Raw genomic sequence first — 20,136 nt, 5'->3', positions numbered from 1 at the left:
CCGTGGAGGAGTGAAGCCTCTCCAAATCAAGACATGTCATTTGATCCTGACAGGCAGCCGAGCATGAGACTTTTCCTGTCATTCTGCATAAATCTGCATCTGTGAGAGAACAAGACCACTGCATCACATCAGTGGGGTACTACTGTGCAATCTAGTGCTACCACGATTGTCTCACACACACACACACACACACACACGCGCGCGCGAAGCACAAACACAATCAAAGGAACAAAAACAGATGAAAGCTTGCATTTGTGACAAATAAAATATGTCAAAAAAGAAAACGTAAAAAGCATCCCACAGAAATGAAAACCTGCTCCAGTGTGAGATGTGAGATGTGATCCTGGTGTTTCCATTGAGCCTTTTGGAATGTGAACATAAAACGATAAGGTATATGAAATCTACCAGAGCTGACCATGTTTGATGTAATTCCTATTGTATGTATTTTTGTGGATGTGCACTTTTTTTTTTCAAATTCTTGTTCTACGTTGTCCAAAATTTGCATAACAAGATGAGCTGTGTCTTGTATTGGCTAAATGGACTATAGCTGACACTGTAAGTGCCATGAATGACGCATGCCAGGTTTTTTTTTCTTTTTTTTTTATAAACAAAATGATTTATTTATAATAAAGGAATGTTTTGCAAATGTGTAGCATTGTTAGATGTCCATTTAAAAGCCTGAGGATTTGTCTCTCACAAACAGAATTTGAATTAAATTCCTAATCATTTACAGAGGAAATCTTAATCGTCTTGGCTATCAAAATCAACACCAGACACACTTGTCGTTTTTACTGTTCTCTGCTGAGCTTCTCCAGCTGCTGTACAGAGTTCACATATGTTTCACCGGGCCACCTTGTTCTGGATGAATCCAAGTTGTGCATTTTTAGGTCCTGCCAGCTCACTGCAAAACCTTATTTATCAGCAATAAACCAGTACCCCTATGTTAGACCTCAATGCCCAGTTAAAATACAGTGTCTGTCAGTGACCTACAGCTTCTGACACATTGGTTCAGCACAATTTCAGCTGATTGAGAGAAAAATTACACAATATACAGAGTGGTTTTCTTTGCATGTGTGAACTAACTGATAGAAATTTAATTGTTCTTGCAGTATCTCCACCCATCATCTTCACAGGACTTTGTTTACCTGTTTATATTCATCAAATTACAATAGCATTACATTTTGGATAATCACATTAAAACAGCTCTCAGTGTTTCCCACTGGCCTTGACTGAAATGGTTGAGGAACAGAAGAGATGCTTCGACGCAGATCTGGGGAATCCGTTTCATTTCAATCTGGTCAGTTCATTTTAGAGAATTAATTACCTCACCTGGGATGGAGTGCACCAGGGGGCGAGGTATTATTTTTGGTCGGGTTTGTTTGTTTGTTTGTTTGTTACCTCGCCTGGGACGGAGCCCACCGGAGGCAAGGTATTGTTTTCGGTGGGGTTTGTTTGTTTGTTACCTCGCCTGGGACAGAGTCCACCAGGGAGTAAGGTATTGTTTTTGGCGGGGTTTCTTTGTTTTGTTGTTAGCAACATTATGGGAAAACGGCTGGACCAATCTTCATGAAACTTTCAGGATAGATGGGCATTGGTCTCAAATAGAACCTCCAACATTTTGAGGGTCATATGGTCAAGGTTACCAAAAAGGTCAAAATCGTTTTTTTTCACGATATCTTCTTTCATATTCCTCATATTTACTTCAAACAAATTCCAAAATGTTCATCTTTCAATTCTGTTTCCATTGATATGCTACATGATGGGCATCTTTCATAGTTTTCTTAGCGGTTGGGGGTCAAATATCAGAGGGGTCAAGGTCATTGCTAAAATTTGCATATTTTCCATTATAACTCGAAAACGGTTAGAGATAGAAAGATGTTTATCATTATCAACATATAGGAAGTCATATATGGGCTTTCATTTGGCACCATGGCCTTTGACCTTGTTTGTTTGTTTGTGTGTCTGCCTGTTAACAATCTAGCATCTAGACGGGTGCACCGATTGACTTCAAATTTTCAGGATAGGTGGGCAATGGTCCATAGATTACCTGAGTAATTTTGGGGGGTAATAAGGTCAAGGTCAAGGTCACCAGAAAGGTAAACTTTTGGTCAAAACAACATATTTTCCATTATAATTTAAAAACAGTTGCCAATAGACAGATGTTTACTATTATGAGCATAGAGGAACTCCTATATGGCCTTTCATTTGGCACCATGATCTTTGACCTTGAGTGAGCTTGAAAGGTCAGACTCAAGGTCATGGATTTTTAGAGGGCTGTAACTCGAAAACGTTTGATGGTAGACAGATATTTACCATTATCAACTTATAGGAAGTGCCATATGGGCTTTCATTTGGCACCATGACCTTTGACCTTGAATTACTTTGAAATGTCAAACTCAAGGTCATGGATTTTTAAAGGACTTTAACCTGACAGCTGATGATTGAGACATATTACCATTATCAACATATAGGTATAAAATAAGTGCTGCCAGGCGAGGTTTGTTTTGCCTGGCAACACTTGTTTAAAGGTAGACTGCCTTTCAGATTTTTTAAGTGTAGGTCATAAAAAGAATTTTCCCTGACACCCAGTTATTTTTGTTTAGTGGAACAAAAGGTACTAAATTTGAATCACAGACTTCCAGTTTTATTAGTTTTTTTTAAATAGAACAATTAATGAATTTAGAACCACGTGGCCCTTAATTCTCTGCTATTTTTTCCTGCTTCACCATGACCCAATTCAAGATACTACATCATGCATCACATGGTGATGGGCTTCCCCCATTTGCACAAGGCATTGTGGGATACAAATTTGAAACAGGAGAGAAAAATGGAGGACGTGAGTGTGCGAATGAAACGTGAAAGACCGACTGCAGTAATGGAAAGTGAGATGAAAAGACGTTATGTTATATATGAAGGAAAGGAAATGCAGGACCAAACTAATAAGTATTGGAGCTCAGCGAGCACCTCTGTGTGATCAGCTGTTCGTTTAGCGACAGAATGATGTAACTGTCCGTGCACGCTCAAAGTAAACCTGTGCATGCGTACATGGACTTCCTCTGTCTGCTTGACTGCACAAAGCAAGCAATTTCATGCACATTATTTGCTTTAATCCCCTCAAATTAAATAACTTCCCAGCCACAGAATGGCCTGATATTATGTGAGATATTACAGAAATAAACATAATCACAATGACCAAATTTCGGAGGGAACTAAATTTCACCAAAATCGAAAGACCATCTAGCTTTTATGTCATTTTTTCATGCAGATATTTCAGTCCTTAATTTACAGTGTGGTTCTCACGTTAAATGTGATGACGTATTTGGTCTAGCTCTTCCTTCAGTAATAGAGCACCTCTGGTTCCTGACTTTTCAGACCCTGTAATGTGAATTTTCCACCTCCGCTGCATTTATCACACTTAAATACCTCACAAGCTTATTTTCATGCTCGCTAGTTTCCACTACGAAAGTGTAGCAAGGCAGAATGGCACAATTTAGAAAATAATTAGCTGTTGAAATACATGCTATGTTGTTGTTTATAGACCTGATTCCCAAAGGAGGAGGAGGAGAAGGAAAACTACTTTAATCTCCAGACCTCCATCTGGTAAATGGGTATACAGTTACTCCAGAACTGACTGGTATGTTTGCCTGAGAATTTTTATTGAACATGACTCCTAAGGGAAATGATTTAAAACAAGTTCATATCCACTAGAGAACATTAAAGCCTGCATCTATTCGTTTGTCTCAGAATCGTTAGAATGTTTTCATGGTAAGACTGCAATGAGTTACCCCCTCCCCTCCCCTTTTCTCTGTAGTTTCTTCCCACTGAGTAGAAAATAGTGTCAGGTGCTTTTTAAAAACAGAGATGCCTAAGCAAACCAAAATACCACAGCTAACTGGCATCGGAGCTCTCAACAGAGAGGTCAGAGATGTTTAATCTGATCAACCATAACAAGATTTCCTGGAAATACCACACTCTTTGAACTAACAAATAATGCCTCAGGTAAGAAAGTCTTTCCTCTGCACAGCTGTCAGATTTTCTACCAGGACTCATGAACACACCTTTACATTTTAATTACTGTAAGTACTTTACGAATGCATATAGAAATATTCAATAATAATAATAATAATAATAATATGGCTCTGGGTGACCAATCAGAAGGTCGGGGGTTCAAGGCCCGGCACTGCCAAGCTGCCACTGTTGGGCCTTCGAGCAAGGCCAATAACTCTCTCTGTTCCAGAGGGTGCCGTATCATGGGAACAAGGGGACAAGCGGAGAAGGGGAATCTGACTGTTTAATTAAAACAAAGCATCATGAAGGCTCACGGCAGGTGTTGACATGATGTGATTTCTGCCCAGTGCTCTGACTGTCAAAGTGAAGAAATTTAATGAAGCACAGGTAAATGGCAAGAGTAACTATGACTCTCTTAAGGGGAAGGAAGTCTGCAAAACTAAACCTATTCTAGGGCTTCTGCCAGTTGCCTTATGGGGATAGAGGCAGGAGGTCATAGTGAGCCCAACCTCCCAACGGTTCCCGCTGGTAACTTGGCACCATTGCAGCACCGGGGCTGATAGGGCAGGCGGGCTCAATGCCTTTCCCCTCCCCTGTCAATAGCCTGCTCAGCTTCTGGAAGTAACTTGGGCACTGTCTAAATCAGGTATTACCTTCTGGTTTTGCTTTGGCTGCTTCCTTAGTTAGCTGGTGCCAGCTGGTCATGGGGGTACATGGACCTCATAATGATTAAAATACTCATGCCAAGCAAAGACATTATGTTATATACGAAGGAAAGGAAATGCAGGACCATGCCATGGGCAACATGTTCTCATGCCAGGTCAGTGTGTGACGGACACGTCGTCAATCTGGAAAAGTGTAACTACAGCCAGGACATAGCCAAATGCCTCGTCATCTAATTATAGTGCCCCGTGCTCTGACCGCAGCTTCCTAACAAGCTGAGATATGCGATGAAAAGATGTCACAATGTTCTAATGTCTATGTGACAAATAAAGACAAGTGTACTTAAAGGTCTATACTAACCCTGCGCAGAGTACTTACATTGGCCACAGGTGTAGTGGACAGGCGATGGGCTTCATTTAATTTAAAACTATGATGCCACTCAAAAGACTTGATTCAGAGGTAAATTACTATTAACTCAGTCAATGCTACCACCACCATGCTTCACTGTGGGGATGGTGTTCTCAGAGTAATGACCAGTTTTGGGTTTCTGCCAAGTGTAGCATTTTGTGCCTAGGCCAAGAACTGAAATTTTGGTGAGTATCCAACATGCCATCTCCAAAGGGATCTTGCATCACTCACCACTGTTCCATAGCCCCCAGCTTTGTGGAATGTCTGGACCTGTAAACAGCTTCTCCCATCGAAGCTGTGAGCCTCTCCAGCTCTCCAGCTCCTTCAGAGTTACCCCTGGCCTCCTTGTTGCTTCTCTGACTCAGGTGAATGGCCTTCACAAGGCTGTACTTTAAATTCTTAATCATGGATTTAATGGTGCTCAGTGGAATAGACTTTCTTTTTTTTTTACAGAAAAACCCTGATACTAGTAGAAAACAGAGGAAACAAAAATAGCACACTAACCAGCAAGCCTGATGGTATAATATAGAGTAGTTTTCAATATAGGCGGCACGGTGGTGTAGTGGTTAGCGCTGTCGCCTCACAGCAAGAAGGTCCTGGGTTTGAGCCCCGGGGCCGGCGAGGGCCTTTCTGTGTGGAGTTTGCATGTTCTCCCCGTGTCCGCGTGGGTTTCCTCCGGGTGCTCCGGTTTCCCCCACAGTCCAAAGACATGCAGGTTAGGTTAACTGGTGACTCTAAATTGACCGTAGGTGTGAATGTGAGTGTGAATGGTTGTCTGTGTCTATGTGTCAGCCCTGTGATGACCTGGCGACTTGTCCAGGGTGTACCCTGCCTTTCGCCCGTAGTCAGCTGGGATATATATTGAAAACTCATCTCATCTCATTATCTCTAGCTGCTTTATCCTTCTACAGGGTCGCAGGCAAGCTGGAGCCTATCCCAGCTGACTACGGGCAAAAGGCAGGGTACACCCTGGACAAGTCGCCAGGTCATCACAGGGCTGACACATAGACACAGACAACCATTCACACTCACATTCACACCTACGGTCAATTTAGAGTCACCAGTTAACCTAACCTGCATGTCTTTGGACTGTGGGGGAAACCGGAGCACCCGGAGGAAACCCACGCGGACACGGGGAGAACATGCAAACTCCGCACAGAAAGGCCCTCGCCGGCCCCGGGGCTCGAACCCAGGACCTTCTTGCTGTGAGGCGACAGCGCTAACATCGTGGATCTGAGTGACATATTTAAATAATATTGGATGGCTTTTTTTCATGGTATATCAGATATATTCCATTCAGCTAGCATGATACTGAACGAGTCAAAGACGAGTAACTGAATGGAATGTATCTGATATACCATGAAAAAAAGCCATTATTATTATTATTATTATACATACACATTCTCTTCATATCAGCATTCTCGAAGGTCAGCGCTAGCTTACCTGCGACTTGCTGTTAGCGCGGTGGTCCAGTTACCTTACAGCTGGCATAGTGTTAGTGAAGGTCAATGCTAGCGCAGTCCAGCCGATTATTATTATTATTTATTTTTTTCCCTGTGTAATTTACTTAGGTACTTTTAAAATCAACATCGACAGCTACACACAATGGAATGACCTGGCAGCCAAAAATCACTCAAAATCTCCCGCTTTTAATGAAGCAAACCTGGCAGCCATGTTTATTTACAAATTGTCACTGTTGCTCACTAATGCTGAAGTTTTGCATCTCTGATGTATGACATTGTGTTGTCTTGACAATGTGCAATATTGTAACAATATTGCACACTCATTCTCCATTGGGTAGAAGGGCATAATACATGGAAGATAAGCGATATGATAACAATATTGCATGCTATCAATAAACCCACTAGAAGGGAATAGAACACATGTTTTTTATTCCATGAAAAAGGGTCCTGTATGTATAATAATTCGCGATATTTCACTCCGATGATGTCACTCCCAGTGTTTTCCTGCTGACTAGATGTACGTTGTCAAAATGGTGAACTGGTTCAAAATTAAAATTCTTTGGAATAACTTGCAGGTTTTTTTTTTTTGTGGTGGATGTGTCCATATAATATAAAGAACATTATACAGTGGTGTGAAGATATGAAGTTCATCTTCTCGTGTTATGCAGACAGATATGCTGTGGAGTGTTTAAATGTGGAGTGTTTAAACACTCCATATCAGAATTGAGAAGCGTGACAGCCCTGTGATAAAAAGTGTCCTTGAGTCTGGTGGTGCTTGCAGCCATGCTCCTGAATCTTTTACCAACCAGTGATGTAGCAGTGACCTGAGTGACCAAGTGTAAACCTGGGAATGCTCAATGACTGTCAGCCATATTGGAAAGACATTCCTGGTTGGTATTGGTGACGAGCATGCAGATGACTCCTAAGACATGGATCCACACACATTTTCTTCTTCAAGGTAAGTCTTTCAGAGCTCATTGTAAAGAGAGAAATAGTATCACCAGGTGACTCCCAGCAAGGCTGCAGAATGTGTGGAAAATCCTGAAAGGAACAAAAACATGTTGTGATCAGGACTGTTCCTGTTCTGAACCAACAGAGCACGGAAAGGTCATGTGCGTGCAGCAATAGCGAGCAGTAACTTTGGTGAGTCAGTATACTACGTGATGTCGCACAGTCAACATCAGGACCTGTGTAACATGCATTTTTATGACAAAGTGCAAGATGAAAAATGAATCTGATTTCCCAGGATAAAGCCATGGGACAAGCAACAAACAAAGTCGTCATTCAGGATTGCATCTGAGGCATGTAGCATGTCACGTAGCATAGCGTTGCACTCCAAGGTGTATTCCTGCACAGAAAGTCACCGATCATAAAAGGAAAGCAGCATGACAGTGCTTCACTGAAGATCTGACAACTTTGACTCAAAGAACTGTCCCTAGACTTTTTTTAAGTGAGTGAAAAATAGATTTGTGCACTGTAACTGGCTTAAATTTGGGACTGACAGAAATATCTATCATGTGTATTAAAAAAAGAAAAGCATATCCTGTTACCAGTGATACATTCTTTTCTCCACTGCCTGATGGCCTGATGTCCATGTACAGTGGTGCTTGAAAGTTTGTGAATCCTTTAGAATTTTCTATATTTCTGCATAAATATGACCTAAAACATCATCAGGTTTTCACACAAGTCCTAAAGGTAGATAAAGAGAACCCAGTTAAACAAATGAGACAAAAATATTATACTTGATCATTTATTTATTGAGGAAAATGATCCAATATTATATATCTGTGAGTGGCAAAAGTATGTGAACCTCTAGGATTAGCAGTTAATTTGAAGGTGAAATTAGAGTCAGGTGTTTTCAGTCAATGGGATGACAATCAGGTGTGAGTGGGCACCCTGTTTTATTTAAAGAAGAGGGATCTATCAAAGTCTGATCTTCACAACACATGCTTATGGAAGTGTATCATGGCACAAACAAAGGAGATTTCTGAGGACCTCAAACTTTCAAGCACCACTGTATGTAATATAGGCGAGAGGCCGAGGGCTAAGAAACGGAGATCTGCGCTGGCAAATGTGCCATGAATGGTGTGGGAAGGACTTTGACTACTACTATATAGTAATTCTCCAGATAGTGTGTAGGGAGGATTGAATGATTTTGGACACAAGGAATATTTTGGTTTAGTATTTTAGTGTCTCATGTTCCTCCTAAACGTCCATGTCGCACTGGGCAGCGGACAGCTTCACTTTTTTTTTGGTCAGCACACCAACATTTCCTTTAAGGTATAGAATGGCTCTGACCCTCACACTAAACAGTGATCCCACAGTGTAATCTGCAGCTTGGAACTCACTTCAACTGAGATGAACCAATGGAAGATGCAGACATAAGGTGGTTTTTAAACACATAAAGCTTTTATCTTGGCCATAACTATGACCAGATGATTCAGTTAGCATGCATTGTCTCTGAAAAGCAAACATGTGGCCAAACTAAGCATCCCTCCCAAAGGGGTTCATGCTACAGTCTCTCTATAAGCCCATTACGCTATTAGCACTTGCAAGTGAGAGTGTGTTCATATCAAATCTGTGTCCACTGAGAGCTTATGAACACTTTTGTCGAAGACTGGACTTCACTGCCAGTCAACTGTGAGATTTGGGGACCATCATTAAGGGGCTTCCCCAATAATATTGCCACTATAATTGACTCTTAGTCTCAGGATGGTATTTACACTATTAAAGAATGCTGTGTGTTACAGTCTGGTAAGGTGTCAATATACAGTAGCAGTCAAAAGTTTGTACACCCCTACTCTACTCATTGACAGGTGTTTCTGTATTGTGATTATTCTCTACATTGTAGAACAAAACTGAAGACATCAAAACTATGAAATAACATCTGGAACTTATATGGGATTATGTGGTAAACAAAAAATGTTTAAAAAAAACAAACAATCTGATATTTTAGATTCTTCAAAGTATCCAGTATTTGGCAGATGGCAGTGATGGCAGATGTGATGAGGCGATCAAGAGGAGAATTGCAATTGCTAAAACATCCTTCTCTAAAATGCAGAAGATATTAACATCTCACAAAATATCACTGACCCCAAGAAAGCGAATTCTCCAGTATTATGTTTGGTCATTGAAATGTGGGCGTATCAGAGAATGTTACAAATACCCTGGACAGCAGATTCACCAACAAGGAGGTATTAGAGAGGATTGACATCAAGGAACACCTTATGAACATTATACAAATTAAGAAACTCAAGTATTTTGGGCATATTATCTGCCACAATACTTTTTATCGCACACTTTTAGAGGGAAAAATTAATGGAAAAAGAGTAAGAGGAAGGCCAAGAATTTTATGGACATCCAACATCTGTAGGTAGACAAGCCTCAGTTACACCAAAGCAGTGTGAATGGTTCAGGATGACAGAAGCAGCTGGAGAACTATTGCATCCAACCCTCGACCTGTGGATGGAACCTGATGATGACGACAATCCAGTGTTTACCTTGATGATGCTTTGCACACTATTGGCATTATCTTAACCAGCTTCATTAGGTCATCACCTGGAACGCTTTTCAATTAACAAGCGTGTCTTGTCAAAAGTTAATTACTGGATGAGTTTCTTATCTTCTTAATGTGCTTGAGATCAAACAGTAAATAGTAAATAATAAAAATACAGTAAACAACCCTATTCCCTCCACAACTGTAGTAATCCACATTATGTCAAGAACCAAACAACTAAGTAAAGAGAAATGACATCCATCATTACTTTAAGACGGGAAGTGACTTTTAATTAATAAAAATAAAGAAAAATACTGAATTCAAAGGTGTGTACAAAATGTTGACTGGTACTGTACATTGATACATAGCCTCCACTAGTTCCACAGGAAACCACTATCACCATCTGAAAAAAAAAAAAAAAGTAGACCAGAAAGTTATATATAGACAGGAGGGCTGTAGGTTGAAAGCATAGGCCTTTTATTCAACATATCTGAGCTCTGGTGTGTTGATGTAAGCAATGGAAACTGCATTCATCCTTAATACTCTAAAAGCATGGACAATGCGAGTAATTTTACTTATTTACGTAAAGCACATATTATTTTGGTGTATTTATACTTGACTATTACTGAAATGACTTGTCCTCTTACATCATTACATGATTTTTTTTTTTTTTTTAAATAGAACAATTAATGAATTTAGGGCCATGTGGCCCTAAATTCTCCACTATTTCTTCCTACTTCACCATGACCTAATTCAAGATACTATGTCATGTATCATGTGGTGGGCTTTCCCCATTTGCAGAAGGCATTGTGGGATACAAATTTGAAATGGGAGAAAAATGGAGGACGTGAGTGTTTGAATGAAATATGAAAGACTGACTACAGTAATGGAAAGCAAGAAGAAAAGACATTATGTTATATATGAAGGAAAGGAAATGCAGGACCAAATTAATAAATATCGGCGGTCAGCGAGCACCTCAGTGTGATCAGCTATTCATTTAGCGACAGAATGATGGAACTGTCAGTGCACACTCAAAGGTAAACCTGTAGATGGCAGTAATGCAACACTGTGGATGCCAGCTGCCGTAAAACCCAAAAGAAAAAGAAGGTAAATCTGCACATGCACACACGGACTTCCTCTGTCTGCTTGACTGCACGATTTCATGCATATTATTTGCTTAATCCCCTCAAAGTAAATAACTTCCCAGCCACAGAATGGCCTGATTTTTTTTTTTGTTGATATATTACAGAAATAAACATATATCACAATGGCTAAATTTTAGAGGGAACTAAAATTCACTGATTTTATTAAATTGAAAGGCTGTCTAGATTTAACTGGCTATAGTTAACAAATTTAGCCTGTTTCCTTGGCTAATCTCAGGTTAGACTAGCCATTAGCAAACATAACATTAAGCGCAGTGCACACAGGAAATTTTCCATTGCTTGATCGTGCAATTTTTGATGCAAGCGAAAAATCACTTTGTGTGTGGATATTTGCGACGGCGATATTTTGTTGCTTGAGACAGATTGCAGATATCAAACAGGCTTGATATTATGCGACAAAAAAAATCACCAGTCACTGACTTGCTGCGGAGATATCACCTCGTGTGTGTGTCTTTGTGATAATGAAGTGATCACCTCCAAAGACTAAGCCAGTCCCCACCCATGAAGTAGTTGTGTGATTTCCATGTGACTTGCATCCTCCTCCCCAAATCACCCACTGGTGGCAGATAATGTGCACACAAGAGGGGAAACTTGTGTCCAAAAATCGCAATATGCTTGCGACAGAAAATCACCTGTGTGCGCTTGGCTTTAGCTAATCCATTAGATAACATATAGACTTGCTAGGTAGCAAGTCAAGTTGGACAGTATCGCTGCTGTTTGTACTGTATAATGTAAACTGACAGTCAATATGAATAAATTCATTTGCTTTTTCTTTGATTTAAATTGCAACTTGTTCCCTCATCATCCCAACGGTAGTCGTAGAGCACATCATCGAGCAGCATGGAGCATTTATATCCCTGAAGTGGCCCATCGGCTATCCAGTGTGAATTTCCATCCCTCTAAATGTCACAGCAGACAGAGTTCTTTAAAAATTGAATAAGCTCATTACCAGTGACATTTTCTAATACATGTGTAATGCATTTTGAGCAGAGAATCTCCATTTGCACATACTGACACTGAGTTAGGCTGTTGTGTTCTGATATTAAATAAATCACATATAAATTATGTCTAGCTGATCTGCATTCTAAATGTTATCCAGAACAAAGAGGAATTAATGATGGTGTGTGGGAGGAACCTTATAACCCATCACTTTAACAGGTATATTTTGTCCCTCAAACGTTTCTTGGTTTGGAATGGTGTTGTTATGGACTTCATTTCACATCTTATCTTGTTCTAATTCCAAATCAAATATTTTGCAATCTAATAGGCAGATGTGGGTAAGACATTGAGAAGAACAAACCCACAAGAAAGCAACTAGCATTCCTCCTTCACTACCCACCTGCTTCAAGACAACCAGGGTTGTGCCCTTCCCATGGAAGAGAACAGTGACCTGCATTAACACCTCTCAGTTAGTTGCACTGAGTCCAACCGTGATGAAAGGCTCGTCATTATGCATATTCAGAACAACACACTGGACACTCTCGATTTTCTCCTGCCTGCTTATCATGGAAACAGGTCCACAGATGATGTACAGTGGTGCTTGAAAGTGTGTGAACCCTTTAGAATTTTTTGATATTTCTGCATAAATATGACCTAAAACATCATCAGATTCTCACACAAGTCCTAAAAGTAGATAAAGAGAACCCAGTTAAACAAATGAGACAAAAATATTATACATGGTCATTTATTTATTGAGGAAAATGATCCAATATTACATATCTGTGAGTGGCAAAAGTATGTGAACCTCTAGGATTGGCAGTTAATTTGAAGGTGAAATTAGAGTCAGGTGTTTTCAATCAATGGGATGACAATCAGGTGTGAGTGGGCACCCTGTTTTATTTAAAGAACAGGGATCTATCAAAGTCTGCTCTTCACAACATGTTTGTGGAAGTGTATCATGGCACGAACAAAGGAGATTTCTGAGGAGCTCAGAAAAAGCGTTGTTGATGCTCATCAGGCTGGAAAAGGTTACAAAACCATTTCTAAAGAGTTTGGACTCCACCAATCCACAGTCAGATAGATTGTGTACAAATGGAGGAAATTCAAGACCATTGTTACCCTCCCCAGGAGTGGTCGACCAACAAAAATCATTCCAAGAGCAAGGCGTGTAATAGTCAGCAAGGTCACAAAGGACCCCAGGGTAACTTCTAAGCAACTGAAGGCCTCTCTCACATTGGCTAATGTTAATGTTCATGAGTCCACCATCAGGAGAACACTGAACAACAATTCTTTTAAGTTCGTTTCTTAAGACACGTATTTTTAAGTATGTTACCTCGCTTGTTGACAGTTTCGGCGAACACTTCCGCCTTCTTCAAAACAGTCACCAGATGTCGAGTGGTGACGTGCCTTATCAGCTGATGTTACTCTGATGTTACGTAAGCGGGCGCAGAGGACCATGAACCGGGATGAGGGAGCGTACGCGCTGTCACATACCTGGAGCGCAGTCCTGGGGCAGCGACCTGACAACAGGAGGCGTGGACTACCTGTCAAATTGGGCGGGACGTTCACGCCTCCATAGAGTAACATCAGCTGATAAGGCACGTCACCACTCGACATCTGGTGACTGTTTTGAAGAAGGCGGAAGTGTTCGCCGAAACTGTCAACAAGCGAGGTAACATACTTAAAAATACGTGTCTTAAGAAACGAACTTAAAAGAATAGTTATAATTATCAGACATAATGAATTTTCACTACATACTGAACAACAATGGTGTGCGCGGCAGGGTTGCAAGGAGAAAGCCACTGCTCTCCAAAAAGAACATTGCTGCTCGTCTGCAGTTTGCTAAAGATCACATGGACAAGCCAGAAGGCTATTGGAAAAATGTTTTGTGGGTGGATGAGACCAAAATTCAACTTTTGGTTTAAATGAGCAGCGTTACGTTTTGAGAAAGGAAAACACTGCATTCCAGCATAAGAACCTTATCCCATCTGTGAAACATGGTGGTGATAGTATCATGGTTTGGGCCTGTTTTGCTGCATCTGGGCCAGGACGGCTTGCCATCATTGATGGAACAATGAATTCTGAATTATACCAGCAAATTCTAAGGGAAAATGTCAGGACATCTGCCCATGAACTGAATCTCAAGAGAAGGTGGGTCATGCAGCAAGACAACGACCCTAAGCACACAAGTCATTCTACCAAAGAATGGTTAAAGAAGAAGAAAGTTTATGTTTTGGAATGGCCAAGTCAAAGTCCTAACCTTAATCTAATCGAAATGTTGTGGAAGGACCTGAAGTGAGTAGTAAATGTGAGGAAACCCACCAACATCCCAGAGTTGAAGCTGTTCTGTCCAGAGGAATGGGCTAAAATTCCTCCAAGCTGGTGTTAAGGACTGATCAACAGTTACTGGAAGTGTTTAGTTGCAGTTATTGCTGCATCAAGGGGGTCATGCCAGATTCTGAAATCAAAGGTTCACATACTTTTGCCACTCACAGATATTTAATATTGGATCATTTTCCTCAATAAATAAATGACCATGTATCATATTTTTGTCTCATTTGTTTAACTGAGTTCTCTTTATCTACTTTTCGGACTTTTGTGAAAATCTGATGATGTTTTAGCTCTTTAGGTTTTCGGGCTTTGACTTGGCCACTCCAAAGCATTAACTTTATTCTCTTTTAACCATTCTTTGGTAGAACGACTTGTGTGCTTAAGGTTATTGTTTTGCTGCCTGACACACCTTCTCTTGAGATTCAGTTCATGGACAGATGTCCTGACATTTTCCTTTAGAATTTGCTGGTATAATTCAGAATTCATTGTTCCATCAATGATGGCAAGCCGTCCTAGCCCAGATACAGCAAAACAGGCCCAAACCATGATACTACCACCACCATGTTTCACAGATGGGGTAAGGTTCTTATGCTGGAATGCAGTGTTTTCCTTTCTCCAAACATAATGCTTCTCATTTAAACCAAAAAGTTCTATTTTGGTCTCATCTGTCCACAAAACATTTTTCCAAAAGCCTTCTGGCTTGTCCACGTGATCTTTAGCAAACCAGCCTGATGAGCATCAACAATGCTTTTTCTGAGCTCCTCAGAAATCTCCTTTGTTCATGCCATGATACACTTCCACAAACGTGTTGTGAAGATCAGACTTTGATAGATCCCTGTTCTTTAAATAAAACAGGGTGCCCACTCACACCTGATCATCATCCCATTGATTGAAAACACCTGACTCTCATTTCACCTTCAAATTAACTGCCAATCCTAGAGGTTCACATACTTTTGTTGCTCACAGATATGTAATATTGGATCAATTTCTCAATAAATAAATGACCAAGTATAATATTTTAGTCTCATTTGTTTAACTGGGTTCTCTTTATCTACTTTTAGGACTTGTGTGAAAATCTGATGATGTTTTTGGTCATATTTATGCAGAAATACAGAAAATTCTAAAGGGTTCACAAACTTCCAAGCACCACTGTTTGTCTGAGGTAAGTGCTTACAGTGAGGTGAAGTACTGAGTTAAATCTGAAGTCTGAACTCTGATGTGTGCAGGTTGATGCCAAAACTGTGCATATCAGAGTTTGGACTTCAGATGTACAACTGTCATGAAATCCTGAAGATGTACTGAAACAGGAGCAGTGTGGAATTTGCTCCAGAAAAAAGGTTTCATTTATGTGTAATTCTGACCTTGAACTTAAGCCCATTTTTCTTGCATCATAATGGCTTTCGTGAGAAAAAGTAATAAGTCCAGTCCCACTGTCTAACAGTTTGATGTAACCGCAGCATATCATGCTGAAATGTATATTCTGGGCTGTCAAAGCACTCACACTGTGGAATGGCAGATGAGAAATTAGTTTACACGGGCATGATATTTCACTATGACTCAAAGTCACAAGCTGTTTCCTACTGTTTCCTAATCTTGAATTTTCCAAGCTTTCTTCGTCGGCCTGCTTTCACCAGAAACAGTGATTTAAATATTAATACCTCAAAAAAAAAAATCAAGTTATTATATTGTGGATGAAGGCAACAAATGCCAGGAGGACTGACACCTGCTCTGACAGAGCAGACACACTACTGAGTAAGAGGAGGATATTTAATTGGCTGCCCTTGTAAGAGCTAATGCTAATCCTGATACAGACAGCACTACAGGTGTTGGCAAGCATTAAATAATAGCTACAAGAGGGTCATCATCGTCATTGTCATTGGTTGTCCATTGCTAGCGATGATGACTGCTTCATTAGGAAGAACAGAAACGCAGATGGGCCACAAGGCCTGCACCAGTGTGGCAGTCACCCACACCGGCAGCACGAACGGCCCGGCTGAGCCACCATGGAATGTCTGGCCTTGTGAATTCTAGCATACTATTATCCTCTCCTAACAAAACACCTTGCACAGTAAGGTAAGACAAACAAAGCCGTGCCTCCATCATGTTGTCTCTCTGGACCTCCAGACCTGATGCCAAGTGGCGCACAAAAGTGCCACAGACCTGACTGGTATGGAAGTTGCCCCGCAGTGACAACTGACTTGCTGAATGATGCCATCCATTGGCCATTTGAGTGACTCTTCCACATGCCATCTGGTGGTGTGCCATTGAACCTGAAAAGTGCCGAAAAGCACCCTGCTGCCAGTGCTAACCCCCCCCCCCCCGTCTGTCCCTCTGAGTTACATGTCAATCCTGAGATTGAGATACTGACCTCCTCTGCTCCTCAGACCTGCCTGATCCATCCTGATGCCCTACTTCTGGTTGGAGTCTCATCACATCGCTCCTGTGGAGGACAGCCCCATATGGACAGTTGAAAGTCACACTTGGAAGATGCTCTGGACACTTACAGTAATGCTTTTATGGCTGACGACTACAGTTGACTTGCTAACTTTAGGACTGCAGTTGTCATGAACAGTTTTGCACTTAAGTTTCCATCAATGAACAGTTTATAACTTCAACAAAATAGACTTCATGTTAAAACTGTTAAAATGATATAATCACACTATCTGTTATCACCCAAATGAGGATGGGCTCCCTTTTGAGTCTGGTTCCTCTCAAGGTTTCTTCCTCATGTCATCTGAGAGAGTTTTTCCTTGCCACCATTGCCACGTGCTTGCTCATTGGGGATAGATTGGGGATAAAATTAGTTCATGTTTAAAGTCATTTAAATTCTGTAAAGCTGCTTTGTGGCAATGCCTATTGTTAAAACTGCTGTAAAAAATAAACTTGACTCAACTTGACTTGACACTGAAATAGGGATGAATGTTCAGGGTCGGGCGGCACGGTGGTGTAGTGGTTAGCGCTGTCGCCTCACAGCAAGAAGGTCCGGGTTCGAGCCCCATGGCCGGCGAGGGCCTTTCTGTGCGGAGTTTGCATGTTCTCCCCATGTCCGCGTGGGTTTCCTCTGGGTGCTCCGGTTTCCCCCACAGTCCAAATACATGCAGGTTAGGTTAACTGGTGACTCTAAATTGACCGTAGGTGTGAATGTGAGTGTGAATGGTTGTCTGTGTCTATGTGTCAGCCCTGTGATGACCTGGCGACTTGTCCAGGGTGTACCCCACCTTTCACCCGTAGTCAGCTGGGATAGGCTCCAGCTTGCCTGCGACCCTGTAGAACAGGATAAAGTGGCTAGAGATGATGAGATGTTCAGGCTCTTATGTCAGTCACTGATAATGTTCTGTAATAAACATGTGAGTTATTTCAAAGCAATATCCTGTCAATACTACATGGATATAACACTTCTTTCGCAATACGTTTTCTCTCTTTAAATGAGAAAACTTAAAATGCCCAATGCATATATTTCTTTTGTAAGCTGTTGAGGAATTCTGCTGTGTTAATAAAAAGGACATGTGACGGTAATTCATGTTATTGCATTAAGGAATTTTCAGCAGTGTAACTTTCTCAAGCTACCCTTTGGTTTCAGTCATACAGTATGAGCAGCAAAGCTCTTCACCATCTACCTCTTTCAACTCTCTGGGAGTGATCTTATTACTTAGTATTTTTTTTATAATTCAGATCTTTCAGGTATCACCCAGCACACTTAGGAAGATATTAATGAAATGAAGAGCAAAGCAATTAGCAAGTGATGAAGAGCTCTGCAAAAGCTAACAATACTTCAGGGTGATGGATATTCAGTCCATTTATGTACCCGCTTTCCTGCAACTCTGCCATCTTTTTCTTGTGATTTTTTTGGTGGAGGGTAAGATAGCTGTTCACGTAACACTAATAACATGAATGAAAAAACTAAATGAATATTCACACCAATGGAAAACAGACCTTACATTCTTAGCTTGTTTAATTATCCAACTTTACTCCAGAGCAGAGTCATGAGCCTCCATTGTTGTTCAGGTCAAACTGCTGCTCCTCATCTCTCTGTATCAACACAATCAACATGGATTTTAACAGATCTGCTGCCTAGTGCTTCACCAAAACCTGGCTCGGTGAGCACATCCCAGACTCTTCTCTCCATCTGCCTGGATTTCACCTGCACCGAGCGGACCGCAAAACAGAGCTCACGGGGAAAACGAGGGGAGATGGAATCTGCTTTTATATTAACGAAGGTTGGTGTATTGATGTCACAGTTCTAAACAAATCATGCAGTCCTCATCTGGAGTCATTATTCATAAACTGCAAATCGTTTTATGCTCCGCGAGAGTTTTCCTCGTTTATTCTGGTTGGAGTCTACATCCCCCCTCAGGCGTGTATTAATGAGGCATTACAACACCTGGCTGACCAGATAAACAATGTGGAGAAAAAACACCCGGACTCTTTGCTCATTGTTTTGGGGGACTTTAACAGAGCAAACCTCAGCCATGAACTGCCAAAATATAAACAGCACATTAAGTGTCCCACCAGGGACTCTAACACTCTGGACCATTGTTACACTGTTTTAAAGGACTCATACCACTCTGTCCCCCATGCAGCCTTGGGACTATCTGATCACTGTATGGTTCATCTTATCCCGTCCTACAGGCAGAAGCTGAAATCTGCTAAGCCTGTAGTTAAGACGGTGAGGAGATGGTCCAATGAGGCCAAAGTGGAACTACAAGCCTGCTTTGACTGCACTGATTGGAGTGTTTTTGAGGCTGCAGCCTCAGACCTGCATGAATTGACTGATACTGTGACATCTTACATCAGTTTTTGTGAGGATATGTGTGTGCCTACCAAAACCTTCTGCATAGGACTTTTTATGACTCTGTGGTGGCATCAGTGATTTTCTACGCTGTGGTCTGCTGGGGCTGTGGAAGTTCAGAGAGGGACAGGAAGAAAATTAATAAACTGGTCAGAAGGGCTGGCTCAGTCTTAGGCTACATCCACACGACAACGGCAACGAGATGTTATTTAAAAATATATCGCGTCCAAATGGGCAACAATCATTAAAATATCAGGTCCATATGGCAACGCAACGCTTGCTGAAAACGATGCAATACACATGGCACACCTCTAGGGGCGCTGTAAGACGGTCCCTTCGGAGACACCAGAACAATAGAAGAAGTAAGGACACATGCGCATAAACTATTATGCGCGAGACTTCATATTAGCCACAAAGTCAGGAAAATCTGTTTGTAAAATTACATTATAATGACCAAATACAATGAAAAGTATTTTTCCAGTCTCACCTGTGAAAGGTAATCCCATGTGATCTCGTTTGGACAGCAAACCTGTTGGTACAGTTAAACGCAGCTAATCTTTATTCTCCGCTTTGACCTCTCCAAAATGGCGGCGAGGATGACGTATGATTCTACGCGGAAGGCGGCGTCTTTAATGGTCCGGAATAAATTGAATAATACACGTTGATGGATTAATTTGTTGTTTCTCACCTGTGAAAGGTAATCCCATATGATCTCATTTGGACGGTAAACCTGTTGGTACAGTTAAACGCAGCACATGAATCTTTATTCTCCGCTTTGACCTATCCAATATGGCGACGAGGATGACGTATGATTCTACGCGGAAGGCGGCGTCTTTAATGGTCTGGAATAAATTGAATGATACACGTTGATGGATT

At 41.1% G+C, this 20,136-nt stretch overlaps 1 protein-coding gene across 1 annotated transcript in view; it reads right to left on the bottom strand.

The window, feature by feature from the left end:
* Positions 1-5,306: 5,306 nt before the first annotated feature.
* Positions 5,307-20,136, bottom strand: part of LOC132869696 (serine/threonine-protein kinase pim-2-like) — a gene marked incomplete at its 5' end in the record, with an annotated part of 151,837 nt that continues 137,007 nt past the window's right edge. Inside the window, one exon of the mRNA XM_060903016.1 lies at positions 5,307-5,545. Coding sequence (XP_060758999.1) covers positions 5,307-5,545 — 239 coding nt within the window. The remainder of the gene's footprint in view (positions 5,546-20,136) is intronic.

The sequence above is a fragment of the Neoarius graeffei genome, chromosome 21, assembly GCF_027579695.1.
Source record: "Neoarius graeffei isolate fNeoGra1 chromosome 21, fNeoGra1.pri, whole genome shotgun sequence".
Taxonomy (NCBI): Eukaryota; Metazoa; Chordata; class Actinopteri; order Siluriformes; family Ariidae; genus Neoarius; species Neoarius graeffei.
The sequence above is the reverse complement of the archived record's forward strand: the minus strand, read 5'-3'. Positions and strand labels throughout refer to the sequence as shown.